Below are 19789 nucleotides of genomic sequence, written 5' to 3' on the forward strand. Positions count from 1 at the left end.
ATAAACCAGGTGACTGTATTACTAGGGGGGTTTTACCAGGTGACTATATAACCAGGGGTGATGAACCAGGTGACTATATTACTAGGGGGGGTTTACCAGGTGACTATATTACTAGGGGGGGTTTACCAGGTGACTATATTACTAGGGGGGGTTTACCAGGTGACTATATTACTAGGGGGGGTTTACCAGGTGACTATATTACCAGGGGGGTTTACCAGGTGACTATATAACCAGGGGTGATAAACCATCGTTTTTGTTTTCCCAGGTCCCACCTCCAGATCCTCATCAGTCCTAATCCGTCCCTAGCAACCAGGACTTCCATGTTTCCATGGAGTGGCCAGATCTATGTCCAGTGTGACAATCAACAGAAGGTAGTGATGATGTAGTGGGGCCCCTCAATGTCTTGATGTGGTGGGGTCCCCCTCAATGTCTTGATGTGGTGGGGTCCCCCTCAATGTCTTGATGTGGTGGGGCCCCTCAATGTCTTGATGTGGTGGGGCCCTCAATGTCTTGATGTGGTGGTGGGGCCCCTCAATGTCTTGATGTGGTGGTGGGGCCCCCCTCAATGTCTTGATGTGGTGGTGGGGCCCCCCTCAATGTCTTGATGTGGTGGGGTCCCCCTCAATGTGTTGATGTGGTGGGGTCCCCCTCAATGTGTTGATGTGGTGGTGGGGCCCCTCAATGTCTTGATGTGGTGGTGGGGTCCCCCTCAATGTCTTGATGTGGTGGTGGGGTCCCCCTCAATGTCTTGATGTGGTGGTGGGGCCCCCCTCAATGTCTTGACGTGGTGGGGTCCCCCCTCAATGTCTTGACGTGGTGGTGGGGCCCCCCTCAATGTCTTGATGTGGTGGTGGGGCCCCCCTCAATGTCTTGACGTGGTGGTGGGGCCCCCCTCAATGTCTTGATGTGGTGGTGGGGCCCCCCTCAATGTCTTGATGTGGTGGTGGGGCCCCCCTCAATGTCTTGATGTGGTGGTGGGGCCCCCCTCAATGTCTTGATGTGGTGGTGGGGCCCCCCTCAATGTCTTGATGTGGTGGTGGGGCCCCCCTCAATGTCTTGATGTGGTGGTGGGGCCCCCTCAATGTCTTGATGTGGTGGTGGGGTCCCCCTCAATGTCTTGATGTGGTGGTGGGGCCCCCCTCAATGTCTTGATGTGGTGGTGGGGCCCCCCTCAATGTCTTGATGTGGTGGTGGGGCCCCCCTCAATGTCTTGATGTGGTGGTGGGGCCCCCCTCAATGTCTTGACGTGGTGGGGTCCCCCCTCAATGTCTTGACGTGGTGGGGGCCCCCCTCAATGTCTTGACGTGGTGGTGGGGGCCCCCCTCAATGTCTTGACGTGGTGGTGGGGCCCCCCTCAATGTCTTGACGTGGTGGTGGGGCCCCCCTCAATGTCTTGACGTGGTGGTGGGGCCCCCCTCAATGTCTTGACGTGGTGGTGGGGCCCCCCTCAATGTCTTGATGTGGTGGTGGGGCCCCCTCAATGTCTTGATGTGGTGGTGGGGTCCCCCTCAATGTCTTGATGTGGTGGTGGGGTCCCCCTCAATGTCTTGATGTGGTGGTGGGGCCCCCCTCAATGTCTTGATGTGGTGGTGGGGCCCCCCTCAATGTCTTGACGTGGTGGTGGGGCCCCCCTCAATGTCTTGACGTGGTGGGGCCCCCCTCAATGTCTTGATGTGGTGGTGGGGCCCCCCTCAATGTCTTGACGTGGTGGGGTCCCCCCTCAATGTCTTGACGTGGTGGGGGCCCCCCTCAATGTCTTGACGTGGTGGTGGGGGCCCCCCTCAATGTCTTGACGTGGTGGTGGGGCCCCCCTCAATGTCTTGACGTGGTGGTGGGGCCCCCCTCAATGTCTTGACGTGGTGGTGGGGCCCCCCTCAATGTCTTGACGTGGTGGTGGGGCCCCCCTCAATGTCTTGATGTGGTGGTGGGGCCCCCTCAATGTCTTGATGTGGTGGTGGGGTCCCCCTCAATGTCTTGATGTGGTGGTGGGGTCCCCCTCAATGTCTTGATGTGGTGGTGGGGCCCCCCTCAATGTCTTGATGTGGTGGTGGGGCCCCCCTCAATGTCTTGACGTGGTGGTGGGGCCCCCCTCAATGTCTTGATGTTATTTTCTCTCCTCCTGCTGTCCAGTTCATCAAAATCCAGATTCGTCAGGACCTGGCTCTGGATGTATCAACCGCCCCATCAGACCAGAGCCTGGCCCCCCTTCCCCCTCAGACTGCTAGCCCCATGCCCACCACCATGCTGCCCCCATCAAACCAGAGCCTGGCCCCCCTTCCCCCTCAGACTGCTAGCCCCATGCCCACCACCATGCTGCCCCCTGCAGACCAACCCCCCCAGACCCAGACGGCTCCAGCCACGGTAGAGATCAGTAACCGCACCATCGTGTTTCCTGCCACGCCCTCAGGAGACGCCTCAGGTAGGAGACAATCTCTGACTCTCAGCGTTACTGGGACATGTCTATAATCTCTGACTCCCAGCGTTACGACACGTCTATAATCCCAGCGTTGGGACACGTCTATAATCCCAGCGTTGGGACACGTCTATAATCCCAGCGTTGGGACACGTCTATAATCCCAGCGTTGGGACACGTCTATAATCCCAGCGTTGGGACACGTCTATAATCTATCACTCCCAGCATTACTCAGTTTTGGGACATGTCTATAATCTCAGCGTTGGGACACGTCTATAATCCCAGCGTTGGGACACGTCTATAATCCCAGCGTTGGGACACGTCTATAATCCCAGCGCTGGGACACGTCTATAATCCCAGCGTTGGGACACGTCTATAATCCCAGCGTTGGGACACGTCTATAATCCCAGCGCTGGGACACGTCTATAATCCCAGCGCTGGGACACGTCTATAATCTATGACTCCCAGCATTACTCAGTTTTGGGACATGTATATAATCCCAGCGCTGGGACACGTCTATAATCCCAGCGCTGGGACACGTCTATAATCCCAGCGCTGGGACACGTCTATAATCCCAGCGCTGGGACACGTCTATAATCTATGACTCCCAGCATTACTCAGTTTTGGGACATGTCTATAATCTCAGCGTTGGGACACGTCTATAATCCCAGCGTTGGGACACGTCTATAATCCCAGCGCTGGGACACGTCTATAATCCCAGCGCTGGGACACGTCTATAATCCCAGCGCTGGGACACGTCTATAATCCCAGCGCTGGGACACGTCTATAATCCCAGCGCTGGGACACGTCTATAATCCCAGTGCTGGGACACGTCTATAATCCCAGCGCTGGGACACGTCTATAATCTATGACTCCCAGCATTACTCAGTTTTGGGACATGTCTATAATCTCAGCGTTGGGACACGGCTATAATCCCAGCGTTGGGACACGTCTATAATCCCAGCGTTGGGACACGTCTATAATCCCAGCGCTGGGACACGTCTATAATCCCAGCGCTGGGACACGTCTATAATCCCAGCGCTGGGACACGTCTATAATCCCAGCGCTGGGACACGTCTATAATCCCAGCGCTGGGACACGTCTATAATCCCAGCGTTGGGACACGTCTATAATCCCAGCGTTGGGACACGTCTATAATCCCAGCGCTGGGACACGTCTATAATCCCAGCGCTGGGACACGTCTATAATCTATGACTCCCAGCATTACTCAGTTTTGGGACACGTCTATAATCCCAGCGCTGGGACACGTCTATAATCCCAGCGCTGGGACACGTCTATAATCCCAGCGCTGGGACACGTCTATAATCCCAGCGCTGGGACACGTCTATAATCCCAGCGCTGGGACACGTCTATAATCTATGACTCCCAGCATTACTCAGTTTTGGGACACGTCTATAATCCCAGCGTTGGGACACGTCTATAATCCCAGCGTTGGGACACGTCTATAATCCCAGCGCTGGGACACGTCTATAATCCCAGCGTTGGGACACGTCTATAATCCCAGCGCTGGGACACGTCTATAATCCCAGCGTTGGGACACGTCTATAATCCCAGCGTTGGGACACGTCTATAATCCCAGCGTTGGGACACGTCTATAATCCCAGCGCTGGGACACGTCTATAATCCCAGCGCTGGGACACGTCTATAATCTCTGGAGTTTGCCGTTACCAGTCAATAGCCCCGTTTCCCCTCTAGATAATACGAAATGCTGTGTGTGTTCGTGAAGAATGTTCCAGTGTTTTGACCTACGAGGCCGTCTCTTCCTTCGTCAGAGTCCTCTGTGGAGGTGGAGAATAGAGGACAACAGGTGAGGTGGTACCTGTCTTCCTTCGCCCCTCCCTATGTAAAGGGGGTGGACAGCAGTGGGGATGTGTACCGGGCCACCTACACAGCTTTCAGGTGTCCCCGAGTCTCTGGAATCCTGGGAGCTAACGACAAGATGCAGGTGAATTATCCCATCATCATCTCTTTGGGGGGTTACTGACCACCCAGCTTTACCCAGTCACACCCCTGGTCCCAGAACATACCTTTATTAGGGGGGGGTTACTGACCACCCAGCTTTACCCAGTCACACCCCTGGTCCCAGAACATACCTTTATTAGGGGGGTTACTGACCACCCAGCTTTACCCAGTCACACCCCTGGTCCCCAGAACATACCTTTATTAGGGGGTTACTGACCACCCAGCTTTACCCAGTCACACCCCTGGTCCCAGAACATACCTTTATTAGGGGGGTTACTGACCACCCAGCTTTACCCAGTCACACCCCTGGTCCCAGAACATACCTTTATTAGGGGGTTACTGACCACCCAGCTTTACCCAGTCACACCCCTGGTCCCAGAACATACCTTTATTAGGGGGTTACTGACCACCCAGCTTTACCCAGTCACACCCCTGGTCCCCAGAACATACCTTTATTAGGGGGGTTACTGACCACCCAGCTTTACCCAGTCACACCCCTGGTCCCAGAACATACCTTTATTAGGGGGGGTTACTGACCACCCAGCTTTACCCAGTCACACCCCTGGTCCCAGAACATACCTTTATTAGGGGGGGGTTACTGACCACCCAGCTTTACCCAGTCACACCCCTGGTCCCAGAACATACCTTTATTAGGGGGGTTACTGACCACCCAGCTTTACCCAGTCACACCCCTGGTCCCAGAACATACCTTTATTAGGGGGGGGTTACTGACCACCCAGCTTTACCCAGTCACACCCCTGGTCCCAGAACATACCTTTATTAGGGGGGGGTTACTGACCACCCAGCTTTACCCAGTCACACCCCTGGTCCCAGAACATACCTTTATTAGGGGGGGGTTACTGACCACCCAGCTTTACCCAGTCACACCCCTGGTCCCAGAACATACCTTTATTAGGGGGGGGTTACTGACCACCCAGCTTTACCCAGTCACACCCCTGGTCCCAGAACATACCTTTATTAGGGGGGGGTTACTGACCACCCAGCTTTACCCAGTCACACCCCTGGTCCCAGAACATACCTTTATTAGGGGGGTTACTGACCACCCAGCTTTACCCAGTCACACCCCTGGTCCCAGAACATACCTTTATTAGGGGGGTTACTGACCACCCAGCTTGACCCAGTCACACCCCTGGTCCCAGAACATACCTTTATTAGGGGGGTTACTGACCACCCAGCTTTACCCAGTCACACCCCTGGTCCCAGAACATACCTTTATTAGGGGGGGGTTACTGACCACCCAGCTTTACCCAGTCACACCCCTGGTCCCAGAACATACCTTTATTAGGGGGGGGGTTACTGACCACCCAGCTTTACCCAGTCACACCCCTGGTCCCAGAACATACCTTTATTAGGGGGGGGTTACTGACCACCCAGCTTTACCCAGTCACACCCCTGGTCCCAGAACATACCTTTATTAGGGGAGGGTTACTGACCACCCAGCTTTACCCAGTCACACCCCTGGTCCCAGAACATACCTTTATTAGGGGGGTTACTGACCACCCAGCTTTACCCAGTCACACCCCTGGTCCCAGAACATACCTTTATTAGGGGGGGGGGGTTACTGACCACCCAGCTTTACCCAGTCACACCCCTGGTCCCAGAACATACCTTTATTAGGGGGGGTTACTGACCACCCAGCTTTACCCAGTCACACCCCTGGTCCCAGAACATACCTTTATTAGGGGGGGTTACTGACCACCCAGCTTTACCCAGTCACACCCCTGGTCCCAGAACATACCTTTATTAGGGGGTTACTGACCACCCAGCTTTACCCAGTCACACCCCTGGTCCCAGAACATACCTTTATTAGGGGGGGTTACTGACCACCCAGCTTTACCCAGTCACACCCCTGGTCCCAGAACATACCTTTATTAGGGGGGGTTACTGACCACCCAGCTTTACCCAGTCACACCCCTGGTCCCAGAACATACCTTTATTAGGGGGGGTTACTGACCACCCAGCTTTACCCAGTCACACCCCTGGTCCCAGAACATACCTTTATTAGGGGGGGTTACTGACCACCCAGCTTTACCCAGTCACACCCCTGGTCCCAGAACATACCTTTATTAGGGGGTTACTGACCACCCAGCTTTACCCAGTCACACCCCTGGTCCCAGAACATACCTTTATTAGGGGGTTACTGACCACCCAGCTTTACCCAGTCACACCCCTGGTCCCAGAACATACCTTTATTAGGGGGGTTACTGACCACCCAGCTTTACCCAGTCACACCCCTGGTCCCAGAACATACCTTTATTAGGGGGTTACTGACCACCCAGCTTTACCCAGTCACACCCCTGGTCCCCAGAACATACCTTTATTAGGGGGTTACTGACCACCCAGCTTTACCCAGTCACACCCCTGGTCCCAGAACATACCTTTATTAGGGGGGGTTACTGACCACCCAGCTTTACCCAGTCACACCCCTGGTCCCAGAACATACCTTTATTAGGGTTACTGACCACCCAGCTTTACCCAGTCACACCCCTGGTCCCAGAACATACCTTTATTAGGGGGGTTACTGACCACCCAGCTTTACCCAGTCACACCCCTGGTCCCAGAACATACCTTTATTAGGGGGTTACTGACCACCCAGCTTTACCCAGTCACACCCCTGGTCCCAGAACATACCTTTATTAGGGGGGGTTACTGACCACCCAGCTTTACCCAGTCACACCCCTGGTCCCAGAACATACCTTTATTAGGGGGGGTTACTGACCACCCAGCTTTACCCAGTCACACCCCTGGTCCCAGAACATACCTTTATTAGGGTTACTGACCACCCAGCTTTACCCAGTCACACCCCTGGTTCCAGAACATACCTTTATTAGGGGGTTACTGACCACCCAGCTTTACCCAGTCACACCCCTGGTCCCAGAACATACCTTTATTAGGGTTACTGACCACCCAGCTTTACCCAGTCACACCCCTGGTCCCAGAACATACCTTTATTAGGGGGTTACTGACCACCCAGCTTTACCCAGTCACACCCCTGGTCCCAGAACATACCTTTATTAGGGTTACTGACCACCCAGCTTTACCCAGTCACACCCCTGGTCCCAGAACATACCTTTATTAGGGTTACTGACCACCCAGCTTTACCCAGTCACACCCCTGGTCCCAGAACATACCTTTATTAGGGTTACTGACCACCCAGCTTTACCCAGTCACACCCCTGGTCCCAGAACATACCTTTATTAGGGGGTTACTGACCACCCAGCTTTACCCAGTCACACCCCTGGTCCCAGAACATACCTTTATTAGGGGGTTACTGACCACCCAGCTTTACCCAGTCACACCCCTGGTCCCCAGAACATACCTTTATTAGGGGGTTACTGACCACCCAGCTTTACCCAGTCACACCCCTGGTCCCAGAACATACCTTTATTAGGGGGTTACTGACCACCCAGCTTTACCCAGTCACACCCCTGGTCCCAGAACATACCTTTATTAGGGTTACTGACCACCCAGCTTTACCCAGTCACACCCCTGGTCCCAGAACATACCTTTATTAGGGTTACTGACCACCCAGCTTTACCCAGTCACACCCCTGGTCCCAGAACATACCTTTATTAGGGTTACTGACCACCCAGCTTTACCCAGTCACACCCCTGGTCCCCAGAACATACCTTTATTAGGGGGGTTACTGACCACCTAGCTTTACCCAGTCACACCCCTGGTCCCAGAACATACCTTTATTAGGGTTACTGACCACCCAGCTTTACCCAGTCACACCCCTGGTCCCAGAACATACCTTTATTAGGGGGTTACTGACCACCCAGCTTTACCCAGTCACACCCCTGGTCCCAGAACATACCTTTATTAGGGGGGGGGTTACTGACCACCCAGCTTTACCCAGTCACACCCCTGGTCCCAGAACATACCTTTATTAGGGGGGGTTACTGACCACCCAGCTTTACCCAGTCACACCCCTGGTCCCAGAACATACCTTTATTAGGGGGGGGTTACTGACCACCCAGCTTTACCCAGTCACACCCCTGGTCCCAGAACATACCTTTATTAGGGTTACTGACCACCCAGCTTTACCCAGTCACACCCCTGGTCCCAGAACATACCTTTATTAGGGGGGGGTTACTGACCACCCAGCTTTACCCAGTCACACCCCTGGTCCCAGAACATACCTTTATTAGGGGGGGTTACTGACCACCCAGCTTTACCCAGTCACACCCCTGGTCCCAGAACATACCTTTATTAGGGTTACTGACCACCCAGCTTTACCCAGTCACACCCCTGGTCCCAGAACATACCTTTATTAGGGGGGGTTACTGACCACCCAGCTTTACCCAGTCACACCCCTGGTCCCCAGAACATACCTTTATTAGGGGGTTACTGACCACCCAGCTTTACCCAGTCACACCCCTGGTCCCAGAACATACCTTTATTAGGGGGGTTACTGACCACCCAGCTTTACCCAGTCACACCCCTGGTCCCAGAACATACCTTTATTAGGGTTACTGACCACCCAGCTTTACCCAGTCACACCCCTGGTCCCAGAACATCATCTCTCCTCCTGTTGAACTCCTCCTGTCTCCCCTCCTCCTGTTGAACTCCTCCTGTCTCCTCTCCTCCTGTCTCCCCTCCTCCTGTTGATGTCCTCTCTCCTCCTGTCTCCTCCAGGTGCCCATCACCTTCTTGCCGAGGGACCGAGGGGACTATGCTCAGTTCTGGGACCTGGAGTGTCACCCAGTGGCTGAGCCTCAGCACAAGACCAGGATCCGCTTCCAGCTCTGTGGCACTGTGGGTAGACTGTTATAGGACATCATTATACTGCCAGGAGTCGGTCTGTAGACTGTTATAGGACATCATTATACTGCCAGGAGACTGTTATAGGACATCATTATTCTGCCAGGAGACGGTCTGTAGACTGTTATAGGACATCATTATACTGCCAGGAGACTGTTATAGGACATCATTATACTGCCAGGAGACTGTTATAGGACATCATTATACTGCCAGGAGACTGTTATAGGACATCATTATACTGCCAGGAGTCGGTCTGTAGACTGTTATAGGACATCATTATACTGCCAGGAGACTGTTATAGGACATCATTATTCTGCCAGGAGTCGGTCTGTAGACTGTTATAGGACATCATTATACTGCCAGGAGACTTGTTATAGGACATCATTATACTGCCAGGAGTCGGTCTGTAGACTGTTATAGGACATCATTATACTGCCAGGAGACTGTTATAGGACATCATTATACTGCCAGGGGACTGTTATAGGACATCATTATACTGCCAGGACGCGGTCTGTAAAGGTAGACGGTCTGTAAAGGTAGACTGTTATAGGACATCATTATACTGCCAGGAGTCGGTCTGTAGACTGTTATAGGACATCATTATACTGCCAGGACACGGTCTGTAGACTGTTATAGGACATCATTATACTGTCAGGAGACTGTTATAGGACATCATTATACTGTCAGGAGACTGTCTGTATGTAGACTGTTATAGGACATCATTATACTGCCAGGAGTCGGTCTGTAGACTGTTATAGGACATCATTATACTGCCAGGAGACTGTTATAGGACATCATTATACTGTCAGGAGACTGTCTGTATGTAGACTGTTATAGGACATCATTATACTGCCAGAAGGCGGTCTGTAGACTGTTATAGGACATCATTATACTGCCAGGAGACGGTCTGTAAAGGTAGACTGTTATAGGGCATCATTATACTGCCAGGAGTCGGTCTGTAGACTGTTATAGGACATCATTATACTGCCAGGAGACTGTTATAGGACATCATTATACTGCCAGAAGGCGGTCTGTAAAGGTAGACTGTTATAGGGCATCATTATACTGCCAGGAGACGGTCTGTAAAGGTAGACTGTTATAGGGCATCATTATACTGCCAGGAGTCGGTCTGTAGACTGTTATAGGACATCATTATACTGCCAGGAGACTGTCTGTAGACTGTTATAGGACATCATTATACTGCCAGGAGACTGTTATAGGACATCATTATACTGCCAGGGGACGGTCTGTAGACTGTTATAGGACATCATTATACTGCCAGGAGACTATAGGACATCATTATACTGCCAGGACACGGTCTGTAGACTGTTATAGGACATCATTATACTGCCAGGACACGGTCTGTAGACTGTTATAGGACATCATTATACTGCCAGGAGACTGTCTGTAGACTGTTATAGGACATCATTATACTGCCAGGAGACGGTCTGTAAAGGGAGACGGTCTGTAAAGGGAGACGGTCTGTAAAGGGAGACGGTCTGTAAAGGGAGACGGTCTGTAAAGGGAGACGGTCTGTAAAGGGAGACGGTCTGTAAAGGGAGACGGTCTGTAAAGGGAGACGGTCTGTAAAGGGAGACGGTCTGTAAAGGAACATCATCATACTGCAGGGTGACTTCCTGCTTTACAGAAGTCTTCCCAATGTGATCGAGCCTCAACTAGCAGACGGATGAAGGGAAAGTTTAAAGTCGTTTTTATTAGGCACCAAACAGGAAACTCATTCCAACAGGAAGGGACTGGATTTGTCGTTTGGATATGGTGTCCCCTAATGAATATGACCCTGTTGCTTTAACGGTGGCATGGAGGGTGGTGGTGGAGGGTGATGATGATGATGATGGTGTTTTTCAGGGTGTGAAGGTTGGTCCAGCGGCGGCTCCTCAGGAAGCAGACTGTTCTCTGGTGAAGACTGAAGCCTTTAAGACCAGGAGAAGACCTGACCCGGTCGCTGATGGGGGCATGACTGGGTGAGGACTGGCCCTCAGGTCACCCTAGTGAGGACTGGCCCTCAGGTCCCCCTAGTGAGGACTGGGTGAGGACTGGCCCTCAGGTCACCCTAGTGAGGACTGGCCCTCAGGTCACCCTAGTGAGGACTGGCCCTCAGGTCCCCCTAGTGAGGACTGGGTGAGGACTGGCCCTCAGGTCCCCCTAGTGAGGACTGGCCCTCAGGTCCCCCTAGTGAGGACTGGCCCTCAGGTCCCCCTAGTGAGGACTGGCCCTCAGGTCCCCCTAGTGAGGACTGGCCCTCAGGTCTCACTGGGTGAGGACTGGCCCTCAGGTCCCCCTAGTGAGGACTGGCCCTCAGGTCTCACTGGGTGAGGACTGGCCCTCAGGTCCCCCTAGTGAGGACTGGCCCTCAGGTCCCCCTAGTGAGGACTGGCCCTCAGGTCCCCCTAGTGAGGACTGGCCCTCAGGTCCCCCTAGTGAGGACTGGCCCTCAGGTCCCCCTAGTGAGGACTGGCCCTCAGGTCTCACTGGGTGAGGACTGGCCCTCAGGTCTGACTGGGTGAGGACTGGCCCTCAGGTCTGACTGGGTGAGGACTGGCCCTCAGGTCTCACTGGGTGAGGACTGGCCCTCAGGTCTCACTGGGTGAGGACTGGCCCTCAGGTCCCACTGGGTGAGGACTGGCCCTCAGGTCCCACTGGGTGAGGACTGGCCCTCAGGTCCCACTGGGTGAGGACTGGCCCTCAGGTCCCACTGGGTGAGGACTGGCCCTCAGGTCCCACTGGGTGAGGACTGGCCCTCAGGTCCCACTGGGTGAGGACTGGCCCTCAGGTCTCACTGGGTGAGGACTGGCCCTCAGGTCCCACTGGGTGAGGACTGGCCCTCAGGTCCCACTGGGTGAGGACTGGCCCTCAGGTCTCACTGGGTGAGGACTGGCCCTCTGGTCCCACTGGGTGAGGACTGGCCCTCTGGTCCCACTGGGTGAGGACTGGCCCTCAGGTCCCACTGGGTGAGGACTGGCCCTCAGGTCCCACTGGGTGAGGACTGGCCCTCAGGTCTCACTGGGTGAGGACTGGGTGAGGACTGGCCCTCAGGTCTCACTGGGTGAGGACTGGGTGAGGACTGGCCCTCAGGTCTCACTAGTGATGAATAGAAAAACAAGGTCAATCCTCCACAGTCCAGAGCACAGTGGAGGATGAATCACAAAACAGGGAGCACTAGTTAGCCAGCTAGTTAGCCAGCTAGTTAGCCAGCTAGTTAGCCAGCTGACTGACTATCTGGTTAACATTCAGATATAGCTCTTGATTTGTTCTGAAGAATAAGTGGTCAGGAAGCTCAGAGCCCCGTGGAGGAGGAAGGTCCAGGTAGATGCTCAGGAAGCTCGAAGGTCCAGGTAGATGTTCAGGAAGCTCAGAGCCCCATGGAGGAGGAAGGTTCAGGTAGCTCAGAGCCCCATGGAGGAGGAAGGTCCAGGTAGATGTTCAGGAAGCTCAGAGCCCCATGGAGGAGGAGGAAGGTCCAGGTAGATGTTCAGGAAGCTCAGAGCCCCATGGAGGAGGAAGGTCCAGGTAGATGTTCAGGAGGAAGGTCCAGGTAGATGTTTAGGTAGCTCAGAGCCCCGTGGAGGAGGAGGAAGGTCCAGGTAGATGTTCAGGAGGAAGGTCCAGGTAGATGTTTAATGTGTGGATGATGTTGTGTGTTCCAGTCAGGAGGAGCCTCTATGTAGAGGGGTCTACGCCCCCCAGGACCACTACTCATTCCCCCCTACCAGGGTGGGGGAGACCAGCACACTGAAGGTCAACATGAGAAACAACTCCTTGGAAACGCATGGGGTGAGCAACACACACTCACTCACTCACTCACTCACTCACTCACTCACTCACTCACTCACTCACTCACTCACTCACTCACTCACTCACTCACTCACTCACTCTCATATATATATACACACAGACTCACTCACTCACACACTCACACACTCACACACTCACTCACTCACACACTCACTCACTCACTCATATATATATATATACACACACCCTCACTCACTCACTCACTCACACACACTCACTCACTCACTCACTCACTCACTCTCATATATATATACACACAGACTCACTCACTCACACACTCACACACTCACTCACTCACACACTCACTCACTCACTCATATATATATATATATACACACACACTCACTCACTCACACACACACTCACTCACTCACTCTCATATATATATACACACAGACTCACTCACTCACACACTCACACACTCACTCACTCACACACTCACTCACTCACTCATATATATATATATATATACACACTCACTCACTCACACACACACTCACTCACTCACTCACTCACTCACTCACTCACTCTCATATATATATACACACAGACTCACTCACTCACACACTCACACACTCACTCACTCACACACTCACTCACTCACTCACTCACTCATATATATATATATACACACACACTCACTCACTCACACACTCACTCACTCACTCACTCACTCACTCACTCACTCTCATATATATATATACACACAGACTCACTCACTCACTCACTCACTCACTCACACTCACTCACTCACTCACTCATATATATATATATACACACACACACAGACTCTCACTCACTCACTCACTCACTCTCACACACACACACACATATATATATATACACACACACACAGACTCACTCACTCACTCACTCACTCACTCACTCATTCACTCACTCATTCACTCACTCACTCACTCACTCACTCACTCTCATATATATATACACACAGACTCACTCACTCACTCTCACACACACACACACACACACATATATATATATACACACGGACACAGACAGACAGACAATAATTGCATGAACTGTGATGGATGTGATTAACTACCCAGAATGCTTTGCACGGATTTGATGTTGAGCTTGTCTGGTGTTGCAGCTGATGTTCCTAACCCCTAAAGAGCCCTTCCACATCAAGCATTCCAGATATTCCCTACGGTGAGTCAACGCTGCTTCCTGTCTGTCATGTTCCTCTTCTGTAATCAGTGTCCTGGTCAGCCTGGCCACAGAGCTATGCTATGGTGTTGGTCAGGCTCTGGGCCTGAGAGCGTCTGGACGGCGGGCCACTGTGTTGGTCAGGCTCTGGGCCTGAGAGCGTCTGGACGGCGGGCCACTGTGTTGGTCAGGCTCTGGGCCTGAGAGCGTCTGGACGGCGGGCCACTGTGTTGGTCAGGCTCTGGGCCTGAGAGCGTCTGGACGGCGGGCCACTGTGTTGGTCAGGCTCTGGGCCTGAGAGCGTCTGGACGGCGGGCCACTGTGTTGGTCAGGCTCTGGGCCTGAGAGCGTCTGGACGGCGGGCCACTGTGTTGGTCAGGCTCTGGGCCTGAGAGCGTCTGGACGGCGGGCCACTGTGTTGGTCAGGCTCTGGGCCTGAGAGCGTCTGGACGGCGGGCCACTGTGTTGGTCAGGCTCTGGGCCTGAGAGCGTCTGGACGGCGGGCCACTGTGTTATATACTGGAGTAGGTGCGGCGGGTGGGGGTAGGTGCGGCGGGTGGGGGTAGGTGCGGCGGGTGGGGGTAGGTGCGGCGGGGGGAGGTGGTGCGGTGGGGGGAGGTGATGCGGTGGGGGGTAGGCGGTGGGGGGTAGGCGGTGGGGGGTAGGTGGTGCGGCGGTGGTAGGTGCGGTGGGGTAGGTGGTGCGGTGGGGGTAGGTGGTCCGGCGGGGGTAGGTGCGGTGGGGTAGGTGGTGCGGTGGGGGTAGGTGCTGGGGGGTAGGTGGTGTGGCGGTGGTAGGTGCGGCGGGGGTAGGTGGTGCGGTGGGGGTAGGTGCTGTGTGGCGAATGGCACCTTGCTGCATGTCCTGCCTCCTCCCATGATGCATAGCGTCGTCATGTGGGATGAACGTTTGTTTCTACATTTTTATCACAGTGTTTTCTTCTTCCTGACGTGAGATTGGTACTTCCTGTATCTGTCAGCCTGGTGCTTCCTGTATCTGTCAGCCTGGTACTTCCTGTATCTGTCAGCCTGTTGTATTCTAACATCAATCACAGCTCAGTCTGCCTCTCTGTCCATGTTTTGATTTCTTCCCGTTTCCTCCCTGCCCTCTTCCCGTTTCCTCCCTGCCCTCTTCCCGTTTCCTCCCTGCCCTCTTCCCGTTTCCTCCCTGCCCTCTTCCCGTTTCCTCCCTGCCCTCTTCCCGTTTCCTCCCTGCCCTCTTCCCGTTTCCTCCCTGCCCTCTTCCCGTTTCCTCCCTGCCCTCTTCCCGTTTCCTCCCTGCCCTCTTCCCGTTTCCTCCCTGCCCTCTTCCCGTTTCCTCCCTGCCCTCTTCCCGTTTCCTCCCTGCCCTCTTCCCGTTTCCTCCCTGCCCTCTTCCCGTTTCCTCCCTGCCCTCTTCCCGTTTCCTCCCTGCCCTCTTCCCGTTTCCTCCCTGCCCTCTTCCCGTTTCCTCCCTGCCCTCTTCCCGTTTCCTCCCTGCCCTCCAGATCCCAACGCTACATCCACCTGCCAGTCCAGTTCAAGCCGGTTGTCACCGGCAACCACTCCAGCCAGCTGTTGGTTCAGACGGATACCAGTGGAAACATCGCTATCCAGCTGACTGGTGAAGCCCTGGCCTGAGGACGTCTGGGTCAGGGAGGACTGCTGGGTCTGGGTCAGGGAGGACTGCTGGGTCAGGGAGGACTGCTGGGTCTGGGTCAGGGAGGACTGCTGGGTCTGGGTCAGGGAGGACTGCTGGGTCTGGGTCAGGGAGGACTGCTGGGTCTGGGTCAGGGAGGACTGCTGGGTCTGGGTCTGGGAGGACTGCTGGGTCTGGGTCAGGGAGGACGTCTGGGTCTGGGAGGACTGCTGGGTCTGGGTCTGGGAGGACTGCTGGGTCTGGGTCAGGGAGGACTGCTGGGTCTGGGTCAGGGAGGACTGCTGGGTCTGGGTCAGGGAGGACTGCTGGGTCTGGGTCAGGGAGGACTGCTGGGTCTGGGTCAGGGAGGACTGCTGGGTCTGGGTCAGGGAGGACTGCTGGGTCTGGGTCAGGGAGGACTGCTGGGTCTGGGTCAGGGAGGACTGCTGGGTCTGGGTCAGGGAGGACTGCTGGGTCTGGGTCAGGGAGGACTGCTGATGTGGTTACCATGGTGGGGTAGATGGGTAATGAACTCTCTCCCAGTGGACAGCTTGATGTGGTTACCATGGTGGGATAGATGGGTAATGAACCCTCTCCCAGTGGACAGCTTGATGTGGTTACCATGGTGGGATAGATGGGTAATGAACTCTCTCCCAGTGGACAGCTTGATATCCTCTGGGGGTCTACAGCTCTATATCCTATCCTCTGGGGGTCTACATAGAGCCAGCAGACTACAGCTCTATATCCTCTGGGGGTCTACATAGAGCCAACAGACTACAGCTCTATATTCTATCCTCTGGGGGTCTGCAGCTCTATATCCTATCCTATGGGGGTCTACAGCTCTATATCCTCTGGGGGTCTACAGCTCTATATCCTATCCTCTGGGGGTCTACATAGAGCTAGCAGACTACAGCTCTATATCCTATCCTCTGGGGGTCTACATAGAGCTAGCAGACTACAGCTCTATATCCTGTCATCTGGGGGTCTACAGCTCTATATCCTATCCTCTGGGGGTCTGCATAGAGCTAGCAGACTACAGCTCCATAGCCTATCCCCTGGGGGTCTACATAGAGCTAGCAGTCTACAGCTCTATATCCTATCCTCTGGGGGTCTACAGCTCTATATCCTATCCTCTGGGGGTCTACAGCTCTATATCCTATCCTCTGGGGGTCTACATAGAGCCAGCAGACTACAGCTCTATATCCTGTCCTCTGGGGGTCTGCAGCTCTATATCCTATCCTCTGGGGGTCTACAGCTCTATATCCTATCCTCTGGGGGTCTACAGCTCAATATCCTATCCTCTGGGGGTCTACAGCTCTATATCCTATCCTCTGGGGGTCTACATAGAGCCAACAGACTACAGCTCTATATCCTATCCTCTGGGGGTCTGCAGCTCTATATCCTGTCCTCTGGGGGTCTACATAAAACCAGCAGTCTACAGCTCTATATCCTATCCTCTGGGGGTCTACAGCTCTATATCCTGTCCTCTGGGGGTCTACATAGAGCTAGCAGACTACAGCTCTATATCCTGTCCTCTGGGGGTCTACAGCTCTATATCCTATCCTCTGGGGGTCTACATAGAGCTAGCAGACTACAGCTCTATATCCTGTCCTCTGGGGGTCTACAGCTCTATATCCTATCCTCTGGGGGTCTGCATAGAGCTAGCAGACTACAGCTCTATAGCCTATCCCCTGGGGGTCTACATAGAGCTAGCAGTCTACAGCTCTATATCCTATCCTCTGGGGGTCTACAGCTCTATATCCTATCCTCTGGGGGTCTACAGCTCTATATCCTATCCTCTGGGGGTCTACATAGAGCCAGCAGACTACAGCTCTATATCCTGTCCTCTGGGGGTCTGCAGCTCTATATCCTATCCTCTGGTGGTCTGCAGCTCTATATCCTATCCTCTGGGGGTCTACATAGAGCTAGCAGACTACAGCTCTATATCCTGTCCTCTGGGGGTCTACAGCTCTATATCCTATCCTCTGGGGGTCTGCATAGAGCTAGCAGACTACAGCTCTATAGCCTATCCCCTGGGGGTCTATATAGAGCCAGCAGTCTACAGCTCTATATCCTATCCTCTGGGGGTCTACAGCTCTATATCCTATCCTCTGGGGGTCTACATAGAGCCAGCAGACTACATCCTGTCCTCTGGGGGTCTGCAGCTCTATATCCTATGCTCTGGGGGTCTGCAGCTCTATATCCTATCCTCTGGGGGTCTACAGCTCTATATCCTATCCTCTGGGGGTCTACAGCTCAATATCCTATCCTCTGGGGGTCTACAGCTCTATATCCTATCCTCTGGGGGTCTGCAGCTCTATATCCAATCCTCTGGGGGTCTACAGCTCTATATCCAATCCTCTGGGGGTCTACAGCTCTATATCCTATCCTCTGGGGGTCTACAGCTCTATATCCTATCCTCTGGGAGTCTACAGCTCTATCCTATCCTCTGGGGGTCTACAGCTCTATATCCTATCCTCTGGGGGTCTACATAGAGCCAGCAGACTACAGCTCTATATCCTATCCTCTGGGGGTCTACAGCTCTATATCCTATCCTCTGGGGGTCTACAGCTCTATATCCTATCCTCTGGGGGTCTATATAGAGCTAGCAGACTACAGCTCTATATCCTGTCCTCTGGGGGTCTACAGCTCTATATCGTGTCCTCTGGGGGTCTACAGCTCTATCCTGTCCTCTGGGGGTCTACAGCTCTATATCCTATCCTCTGGGGGTCTACATAGAGCTAGCAGACTACAGCTCTATATCCTATCCTCTGGGGGTCTGCAGCTCTATATCCTATCCTCTGGGGGTCTACAGCTCTATATCCTGTCCTCTGGGGGTCTACATAGAGCCAGCAGTCTACAGCTCTATATCCTGTCCTCTGGGGGTCTACAGCTCTATATCCTATCCTCTGGGGGTCTACAGCTCTATATCCTGTCCTCTGGGGGTCTACATAGAGCCAGCAGTCTACAGCTCTATATCCTGTCCTCTGGGGGTCTACAGCTCTATATCCTGTCCTCTGGGGGTCTACATAGAGCTAGCAGACTACAGCTCTATATCCTGTCCTCTGGGGGTCTACAGCTCTATATCCTATCCTCTGGGGGTCTACATAGAGCTAGCAGACTACAGCTCTATATCCTGTCCTCTGGGGGTCTACAGCTCTATATCCTGTCCTCTGGGGGTCTACAGCTCTATATCCTGTCCTCTGGGGGTCTACATAGAGCTAGCAGTCTACAGCTCTATATCCTATCCTCTGGGAGTCTACATAGAGCCAGCAGACTACAGCTCTATATATCCTATCCTCTGGGGGTCTACATAGAGCCAGCAGACTACAGCTCTATATATCCTATCCTCTGGGCGTCTACATAGAGCTAGCAGTCTACAGCTCTATATCCTATCCTCTGGGGGTCTACAGCTCTATATCCTACCCTCTGGGGGTCTACAGCTCTATATCCTGTCCTCTGGGGGTCTACAGCTCTATATCCTGTCCTCTGGGGGTCTACAGCTCTATATCCTGTCCTCTGGGGGTCTGCATAGAGCCAGCAGACTACAGCTCTATATCCTGTCCTCTGGGGGTCTACAGCTCTATATCCTGTCCTCTGGGGGTCTACATAGAGCCAGCAGACTAGGAACATTTGACTGAATGTGATGTCCAGTACTTGGCTGAAGTCATGTGACAGGGTTTATACGGGGTTTGGGTCAGTTGACCTACGGATGACCTTTTCAAAGTGACCTCAGTGCTTGGCCAGGAGGAGGTTTCATAAATGACACGCGCTTTAAAAAAAGCACATTGTTGGATATTTTATATTTTATTGTGATTTTTAAATGAACTTGATAAAATAAAGATTTTCAAACGTTTTGCTCGCTTTTTGTTTTTTTTGCAATGTAGATTTTAATAAATAACTGGACAGGGAAAGATGTTTATTTCTATTTAAAATGCATTCTGAGGACAATGTGTTTTAGCTAAAATGTCAAACAAAATGCAGCCCAATCACACATGTACATCAGTTAGC

General features: G+C 53.4%; 1 protein-coding gene across 11 annotated transcripts in view; it reads left to right on the forward strand.

Moving 5' to 3' along the window:
* LOC106590754 (centrosomal protein of 192 kDa) overlaps positions 1 to 15910 on the forward strand; it is a 97306-nt gene extending 81396 nt beyond the window's left edge. For all 11 annotated transcript variants that reach the window (XM_082972291.1, XM_082972300.1, XM_082972294.1 and 8 more), the window contains 8 exons: positions 266 to 371; positions 2131 to 2419; positions 4207 to 4379; positions 9056 to 9175; positions 11048 to 11163; positions 12847 to 12973; positions 14106 to 14164; positions 15648 to 15910. In XM_082972291.1, coding sequence (XP_082828417.1) covers positions 266 to 371; positions 2131 to 2419; positions 4207 to 4379; positions 9056 to 9175; positions 11048 to 11163; positions 12847 to 12973; positions 14106 to 14164; positions 15648 to 15780 — 1123 coding nt within the window. In that variant the 3' untranslated portion in view covers positions 15781 to 15910. The remainder of the gene's footprint in view (positions 1 to 265; positions 372 to 2130; positions 2420 to 4206; positions 4380 to 9055; positions 9176 to 11047; positions 11164 to 12846; positions 12974 to 14105; positions 14165 to 15647) is intronic.
* The last annotated feature ends 3879 nt before the right edge of the window (positions 15911 to 19789 follow it).

The sequence above is a fragment of the Salmo salar genome, unplaced genomic scaffold (assembly GCF_965601325.2).
Source record: "Salmo salar unplaced genomic scaffold, fSalSal1 ptg000635l, whole genome shotgun sequence".
Taxonomy (NCBI): domain Eukaryota; kingdom Metazoa; phylum Chordata; class Actinopteri; order Salmoniformes; family Salmonidae; genus Salmo; species Salmo salar.